The 8,898-nt window shown below is 39.3% G+C and overlaps 2 protein-coding genes across 2 annotated transcripts; both read left to right on the forward strand.

Moving 5' to 3' along the window:
- Positions 1–3,687: 3,687 nt before the first annotated feature.
- On the forward strand, positions 3,688–6,365 carry LOC101303054 (putative disease resistance RPP13-like protein 1-like). The gene is made up of 3 exons (XM_004305341.1): positions 3,688–3,985; positions 4,073–6,280; positions 6,337–6,365. The coding sequence occupies exons 1-3, from the start codon at positions 3,688–3,690 to the stop codon at positions 6,363–6,365; spliced, it is 2,535 nt and encodes an 844-aa protein (XP_004305389.1).
- LOC101292224 lies at positions 5,815–8,686 on the forward strand. Its single transcript, XM_004303014.1, has 2 exons — positions 5,815–7,770; positions 8,384–8,686. The coding sequence occupies exon 1, from the start codon at positions 6,434–6,436 to the stop codon at positions 7,205–7,207; it is 774 nt and encodes a 257-aa protein (XP_004303062.1). The 5' UTR covers positions 5,815–6,433; the 3' UTR covers positions 7,208–7,770; positions 8,384–8,686.
- The last annotated feature ends 212 nt before the right edge of the window (positions 8,687–8,898 follow it).

An 8,898-nucleotide genomic window follows, 5' to 3' on the forward strand; every position in this document is an offset into this window, starting at 1 on the left:
AAAAGCAAGAAATGAAGCAAAGCTCCGCTCTAGTCAATTCTGCAAGCGTCTTGCTAACTGTAGTTCTTAGCTGCGCAACAGTCATCTTACTTCGAGTATAACAAAAACGTACTTTGATCAAATAGTGTAATTCACAGTCCAGATCATAACACCAAATTGAGTTTGATCACTAAAAGGAAAAATAGTCCTCTTTGGCATCTATCTAATGGAATCGGTCTTTATAGAACATAAAATGACTGAATATAGGGAATAAAAACAGATAAATACCTTTTGGCATCTAACCATTATGAAATAAAGAGATGAAGATGATCTTTGAAATAAAATATTGAACGTATAATAATGTTGAGGACTATTACAGTATTAATAACAAAAAATTATGGAACTGTATGAGAACAGTAATCACCTTGGATGTTTTGCATGACAAACTCACATAATAAGTTCATCCAAAACTTATTATATAGTAAGATTCAGGTTTAAAACAGTCGGTAACTAATTCCAGTACTTCTTTCCATAGCATTTTACATGACTGATCATATAAACCAAATGCAGCATATAAGGCCACAGTATATAAGACCACATGTATCCTGCAAAGCAAATGCAAAATATAAGGCAACAGTTGCAATATATCGATCACTGTAACAGCAACCAGAATTTCAATTTATAGATTAGTACAATAGTCTTTTATTACTTCTTACCAATGAATCAGCAAAATCAGCAAAGAAGAACTTCAATGAATCCAATATCATCAATCAAATGTTTATATCAAAGCACACCACATCAGTAAGTGAAGTGGATTTTAGTATGCAATTAGTCTGATATGCTTTCCTCGATACAAATTTATTTTACATACATTCATCCTCTTGTAATAGCATAATAGCATACAAGAGATATCAGAATTTTTTTCTCTTACTCAAGTGAATATATATAGATACCATATAGCATAAAAACATGAATGTCACTCCCCCTATAGTTTCTTGTTAGTTCTACTTATACCCTTGTAATTCTAGTTTCAATGAAGTGGTCGTTATAGTTAGCTCTCATTTTCAGTGCGCTGGAAACATACTCTTCCAATTGATTTTTCTGCCAGGGGGACGGAAAGATTAAAGTTTTCAGTAAATTAAACCATTATGGCAGATATGTGACGTGTAAATTTTCATCTGTTACAAATCACATTAGTGTATTACTAGTTTATAAGAATCAATAAGTTGCAATCTCATTAATGTTTGGAGATCAATTCATCGTCTTGTTGCTGGTTTAATGAAAATAAGTTGAAAGATTGAAGCACAGACGCAGACCTCAAGCTTTTCAAAATCACACTAGTTAATGCAACAATATATCCAAAACCACACACAAGATGAGCATATACAAATATGAATTTGTCTAACCTCAAATGCAACCTCGCTAACCCACATGCAGACAACACCCACAAACACATCAAACATATATGAGGTCTAACCATGAAGAAACATCGCCAAAAATGGAGATTGGAAAACCCCAATACGGCCATAGATTCCTACAAGTCTAACTAGTGCAAAACGATCAACGTCGACCCATATTACTACCGTTCACAACAACTGTTAACACAACAAAGAAAGTAACTTAAATTATCCGAACCTCGATGCCGGCGATTCAGGGGCAAAGTTGTGAATAAGAAGGAGCAACCATACACTGTTGAACCATTGAACTCGATCTGAGTTTCTTCTCGATGCCCAGAATACTCGCTTGCTTCGATCTCCTCACTTCCTTTCGGTCACCCCGCTCAATCAACCATTTCACTCAATCTAGTTTACTTCTTCACTGTTCAACCCTCATCGCTCAGCCTACTACAAATCGTAATCCAACCCTTCCAAAACCACCTAAATAAGGGGGATGCCAACCTAATTTAGGGGGTGTGACCTATGCAAATACCCTCCTACCCTTTTCACTCCGGCTTCTGTCGTTTTTTTTTCACTTTTGTTTGCATTTCACGGTCAACAGACGGAAAAGATTGACTGCTCCGACATGTGGTTTACAGTCTCCCACGTCGGCAGCGCGCTGTCTAAGCCGCTTCGGCTCGATTACTCCCAGTGTATTCCAGACAGATCCTTTGAGGGACTTGTTATGGTGTAGGAAACCGGAGGAGCAACAGAATTGGCCGACCCATGAATTAGGCACCACCGCTATGGCTTCCAAGCCTCACCATCTTGAGCCCCAGCCGCTCCACCTCCAAGCACAGCCTCTCCTTCATGTCCTGATTTTGAACTTGTTTACGGATTCAGAATGAGGTCTCAGCCACAAGGACGACGAGAGAGAGGAAGATGAGTATCATGAGATCATGATTCATGACAGAGAGAGAGAGAGGAGAAAGGATGAGAAACAACTAAAACGAGGACCAGCCGACTTAACATCGCGTTGTTTGCACGCACTGTTTGGCATCCGGGTGCGCTGAATAGGCTCTGCTCAAATAGTAAATAATGTATACAAATACTGTAATACTGTATACAAATATTGATAACTTTTTTATCAGGTCAAAAGCTCAGGCATTTCTTTTCTGTATGCTGCAGATTGCCAGTCAAGATTACGATGGCCAGTCAGGTTTTAAGCATCCCTCTACCAATTCAGGGTGTTGAACTTCTGTTAAGAATCAAGTGATTCTGCTCAAAACTGGAGTTTTCAAGCTTCTTGTGGGTTTTTGCACGATTGATGAAGGCCAGCTTGTTCGAGTGCGGTTGTGAGAACAGAGGAGGCTTCAGAACTGAAGGAGCAAATTTTATTGATCTTGTGTTATCTCTGTAGCCGATCGGACTATCTGCAGTTGCTTCAGGTAGTCGGTGACTAATGGAGTACTTTTTGTATATTTGGTGCCCTTTATCTGAGATTAAAAGGATAGAAGAGTATCCTCGTGATATTCCGGTGTAGCTAAATTTTGTGATCACTTGTAGTTTCAGATTGATATTGAAAGTAAAAAATAATAATAATAAAAACGAGATGCTAGTTGCCGATGATGAATTGATATTGGGAATTGACCCTAGTTTCATTGTTGCACTTGGTCGCCGGTAAATAGGTGAGTCTTTTAGCAAAACGGCAACAGTAGAGCGCATAACACCAACTGCTTGAAGATCAGTCTGATCATCTCTTCCTTTGTTGGAACCTCAATCTCCCGAGGTATGTTTTTCGTTCGAGTACAAACTACAAAGTTTACAATTTGATTTGGGTTTTGGATTTAGAATCGGAACTTGAGACTTTTAATTAGAACCAAATAACATTGATTCAACATATGACGATGATGATGAAATCTCAACTCTCAGAAGGAGAGTGACAGGCGGTGACTTTTTCACACTCTTATATGAACATGAGCTCACAACTAACAACTGGCCGGAAAAATCAATTAAAGTTTCAGTTACAAACCGGCAAATGTTTATACTTTATAGCATCTGCACCTACTTGTTTGACTTTTGTACACATTAAATACTGCTTCTTGGAATGACACTGCATACTTATACATATGTATATACATGTTTGATCATGGAGGCTTTTCTCAGTCCAGGTCTATTCGGGTGTAGGTTTTTTTTCTTTGGTTTTGGCACCCATGTAACCAAAAGAAAACACATTCTTGAATCTGGTCATATTTCATTATCTTTTTGTTTCTATATCCTCTTAGCCGTGTTCAGTTTGATTGCCGATCACGGCCAAAGAGTCACTATGACAATGGGAGAGATCTTTCTTGCCGCATTCCTGAAGGTGTTGTTGGCCAGGTTAGCCTCTCACGACTTCCTCAACTATGCACAGCAGAAAGGAGTTGCCAAAAAGCTTGAGAAATGGAGGAAGACGGTGTCTGATATTGACAAGCATCTCCGTGATGCAGAGGAGAAGCAACTGATGATAAGCAAGACAATGCACAAGTGGCTGTTTGAGCTCACGCATTTGGCCTATGATGTGGAGGACATACTTGACAAGTTGTCCGCTCAGATGCTGACAGGAATGTATGAAAGTGGAGCTGGCTCAAGTATGGTACGCAGCTTCATTCCCAAAGTTAAGTTGTACTTTGATGACTCTGAAATGGAGTGCATTGCTCATCGATTATAAAAATTAGCCACAGAACAAGAGGAGCTATTGCAGAATGTAAACTCGATCACCGAGTCTACATCCTTAGTGGCATTGCAAAGGTCACCGAGTTCAATTGTGATAGATACACCTGTGGCTGGCAGGGATGAGGAAATAGAAACGATTGTTGGGTTACTGTCAAAAGACTATGAGCCTTCTCGTACCGCCAATTTTCATTCAGTTGTCATTGTTGGAATGCCAGGAGTCGGGAAGACAACACTAGTAGCACATGTCTTCTTTTCTGAAGCTATTGAACAGTTTAACCCAAAGGTTTGGGTATCTGTGTCTCATAACTTCAATCTTGAAAGAGTGATGAGAGCTATTTGTAGGAAAGTCACATCCCGGCCATGTGACCAAGATGATTTCAGTGAAGTTCAAGATGATTTGAAAAGGGCAATAGCAGGTCAGAAACTTTTAGTTGTTCTAGATGATGTCTGGAGCACATGTGACTACGAGTCATGGACAATATTGCAGTCTCACTTCCATGTTGGAGCACCAGGAAGTAAGATACTCATCACAACACGTGAAGAAAAAGTTGCAAGATTGATTGGAGCCACTGAGGTTTACAATTTGAAGGTTCTTTCAGATGAAGAATGTCTCCAAGTATTTATGCAACATATTAACAATCACAGACCACCAGATTTTGATGCAGTCCTTGCCAATAAAATTGTCGGAAAGTGCAGTGGACTTCCACTGGCGGCAAAAACTCTTGGTGGTATTTTACGTTGTAAAGTAGCTGACAAATGGGAAGGCGTATTGGATGACAAACTGTGGAGTATATCAAATAACGAGAGTAACATACCCTCGGTTCTGAAGCTGATTTATCAATCCTATCATTATCTTCCTTCAGCTATAAAGAGGTGCTTTGCATATTGCTCAATACTTCCCAATAACTATAAATTTGGGAAAAAGCAACTAATTCTTCTATGGATGGCAGAGGGTTTTATTCCACAGCCAGAAGGAAGTAACCAGATGGAAGATATTGCTGGTGACTATTTTGAGGACCTGTTATCTAGGTCATTATTTCAGAAGTCAAGCGAAAGTGGTTCACTTTATGTAATGCATGATCTTGTTGGTGATTTGGCACGGTGGGCGTCAGGAGATACATATTTCAGATTGGATGATAAAGTGGATGGCAAATGTTCTCCAAAGACTCGTCATTCTTCTTACATTTCTGGCAAGTATGATGGAATTACCAAATTTGAAAAGGCATTCTCTGGAGCGAAGAGCCTGCGAACGTTCCTACCATTTTCAATTTCACATGGTCATGACAACTATCTAACTTGTAAGGTTACTTTTGATATGTTGCCAAAGTTGGAGTGTTTACGAGTACTTTCTTTCAGTGGCTATCAAATAACTCTGTTGCCGGATTCAATTGGTCATCTGAAGCATCTGAGGTACCTTGATCTTTCTCACACACTTATAATGAGTTTGCCTGAATCAACAACCACCCTGTACAACTTGCAGACATTGATATTAGAAAATTGTTCTCAGTTGAAGGCACTGCCAGCAAAACTGAAAAATTTAACCAGGTTGCGTCATCTGAACAACTCCAATGTGCCTTCATTGGAAGGAATGCCTCCTCAGCTATGTCAATTGACTAATCTCCAAGCGTTGTCTGTTTTTGTTGTGGGCAAAGGAAATGTGTCGCGTGTAGGAGAGATAGGGCCTCTACTGCTTCGTTGGACATTGTGCCTCAAAAGATTGGAGAATGTGATTGATGTTGAGGATGCAACAAGAGCAAACTTATTGAGCAAGGAAAGACTTGATACACTACAACTAGAATGGAGTGGCACTGATGGGAAGGAATCAGAAGTTCTTGATGTGCTAAAACCACACATAAACCTTAAAGAGCTCATCATTGAGGGTTATAACGGTGTGGAATTTCCAACATGGATTCGACATCCTCTTTTCTCTAAAATGACCCTTGTGGTGTTAGAGAATTGTAAAGGCTGTCGCTTCCTGCCAGCACTTGGCCAATTACCTTCTCTGAAAGAACTCTTTATAAAAGGAATGTCTGGTGTTGATAGTGTTGGTCCTGAGTTTTATGGGAAGTCTGAGGGCTTGCCTTTCCCAGTGTTAGAAACTCTTGAGTTCAAGGACATGGAAGATTGGAAGGAGTGGTTGCTTTGGCAAGGAAGTGGAGCTTTCCCTTGTCTGAAAATGCTTTCCATCTCCGCATGCCCCAAGCTGAGAGGTAGCTTACCTGAGAATATTCATGTATTATCAAAGCTTGTGATTGATGATTGTCAGCGGTTGGTTGTTTCAACTACCAATTATGAACTGATTCGCGAGTTAAACATATGTGGTTGTAAATGGGCAGTGGATACAAGTGGGGTTCAGCTAACGCATGGAACTTTCATGTATTTCCGAGTTCAGATTTGAGACAGAAGAATTTCTGAGAGGATTTACACATCCGAAAAATTTAAAGATTACTGGTTGTGAGGAGCTGACATCTTTATGGAAAAGCAGGAATAGATGGCTGCAACATCGTATTGGCAACTCTCAGTCTCACTTTGTCCAAGAGTTGGTGTCACTTCAAGAACTGCACATCATTGGATGCTCAAATCTAATATCTTTCCCAGAGGTTGACTTGCCACCTAATCTTAAACACTTGAAGATCGAGTCATGCAGTGACCTCGTACATTTTACTACATCTCATATGCCCCTAACTCTTAGAAGAATAGAGATTGGAGATTGCTTGAATCTTAAATCATTAGTGGCGGCAGAAGCTTCTTCGTCTTCCTCTTCTTCTTGTTTGATAAATGAGGAGGCCTCCTGTCTTGAGTACTTGAAGATCTGGAAGTGTCCATCTTTGACTTCCTTGTTGGACAGAAGCCAACTACCCAGGGCACTTGAACGTCTTTACTTATGGGATTGTGAACAACTGGAGTCAATAACTAATCAGTTCCAGGCCAACGCTTGTCTTGAATGTGTTGATATACGGCGCTGTCCAAATCTTAAATCATTACTGGAGTGCCTATGCTATCTCACCAATCTTCAAAAGTTATATATTTTTTCAGTGTGGAAGTCTAGTTTCCTTCCCGGAAGGGGGGTTGCCAAATCCAGCCTCCAACCTGGCAGCCATCTATATCTGGGACTTGAAACTGACAGCCCTCCCTGAAGGCATGGTCCAGCACAACCTCAGCTCTCTTCAGAGTTTAACAATTGCTTACTGTGAAGGTTTGGTGCCTGTTCTAGTACAGGGTTTTCCCTCAAACTTAACAGTACTCAAAATAGTGGATCCCAAGAGTTGTAAGCCACTCTCTGAGTGGGGATTGCAGTTGAAGAAACTCGCCTCTCTAAAAGAGTTGTGGATCTCTGGTGTTGATCCATATCTGGTGTCCTTTCCACCAGAAAATATGGAGTTGATGCTCCCTAAATCTCTCATTAGACTCGACATCGCAAGCTTCCCAAGTCTAAGGCGGCTGTCCAGGAAGGCCCTTCAGTCCCTCACCTCTCTTGAATATCTTGAGGTTGCTGATTGTCAAAAGCTAGCATCCATTCCAGAGAAGTATCTGCCTCTTTCACTGGCAAGACTTCACATATATGCATGTCAGAGGCTAAAAGAAAGGTACAGTTGCAACACATACCGGTCCAAGATAGCTCACATTCCTTGTGTACATATCGGGGACGAGTATTTGAACCCACTGAAGATTGACAGCTAACATCTCCTTGCCCCTCAAGGTACTAATTCAAACCATTTTTATTTACTTTGGCTACAAATTTATTAAATCTGCTTGTGACCTAGTATTATATCAAACATATGCAGACCTCAAAGACATCAATAAAATGTTCAAAGATTACACCTTCCAGATTATGTTGATTGATGAACACATCAGTTGAATATGATGTGGGATAGTCATTCACTCATTCCTATCTAAGTGATTAGAGGTTGTTAAGCTGTTACACTCTTTTTCTTTGTCATTAATAGGTTGTCTTCGAGCCTTACAAATTCTTAGATGACATTTAATCTTCTTATCTCATTGATTTTAATAAACTTTATTATAGAAATTGATTCTCATTAATTTTTTTCAGTTACATGCTATACATTATATAGGAGTAGCTATACACAGCTTTTACATAAAGACAATAAATCTATATTAATAGCAATATCAAAACTGATGCATAATCTTAGCAATATCAAAACTAACGCACAATCACAGCAATATCAGATTTGTAATGGAAAAGATTATGGGCCAGATTCATGTTCTATAACATTTATTCATTATCATCAATACAAGAGTATACAGACTTCACAAGCAAAACCCAGGCTAACCTTTTATTTCTTATTCTTTAGATGGTCTGTTGCATATGAAAACCGGGTGCTGGAGCTGTTGCCACTGGAACTCTTCAACGGCATTAGAGCAGAAGAATGAAAGTGCAGTTGTTCAGACTCTTTACTTATTTCACTTTTTTTGTTGGTGTATGATATGAATAAAGTGTTTCTGAAATTTCGGAAGGCTTATGTCAAATAAATGATGTGGAACATGTCACTTTTTTCCTTTGTTCTTGATGTAACATGAAGTCAAGAGACATGTACATATTGCGGAACTCCTTTTATTGCACAGTGCCTAGTGAGCTATTTTATGAAGTCATGTGAATTTATAGTGAAAGATATCTTGCTGTCAAGATTACACCTAAACTAGAATTACATCATCACACGGATTATAATATGCACCACATACTAATTTGCACTTGTTCTAGTATTTTAAATTCCAACAATCGTGATCGTGAATATTTTGGAATCTCTACTGCAGGAGGGCAAAGAGACTTCAGATATCGAATGTGTTTTTTATAGGAGGCATATCCATA

Source organism: Fragaria vesca, linkage group LG6 (genome assembly GCF_000184155.1).
Source record: "Fragaria vesca subsp. vesca linkage group LG6, FraVesHawaii_1.0, whole genome shotgun sequence".
In the NCBI taxonomy this organism is placed as follows: Eukaryota; Viridiplantae; Streptophyta; class Magnoliopsida; order Rosales; family Rosaceae; genus Fragaria; species Fragaria vesca.

What these genes read in the sequence shown, in the direction of transcription:
- LOC101303054 (XM_004305341.1), top strand. Translation starts at nt 3,688, where the DNA reads ATGGGAGAGATCTTTCTTGCCGCATTCCTGAAGGTGTTGTTGGCCAGG. An exon ending in TGAAAGTGGAGCTGGCTCAA is followed by an intron (nt 3,986 to 4,072) that starts GTATGGTACGCA and finishes TATAAAAATTAG; the next exon opens with CCACAGAACAAGAGGAGCTA. An exon ending in CGCATGCCCCAAGCTGAGAG is followed by an intron (nt 6,281 to 6,336) that starts GTAGCTTACCTG and finishes GATGATTGTCAG; the next exon opens with CGGTTGGTTGTTTCAACTAC.
- LOC101292224 (XM_004303014.1), top strand. Translation starts at nt 6,434, where the DNA reads ATGGAACTTTCATGTATTTCCGAGTTCAGATTTGAGACAGAAGAATTT.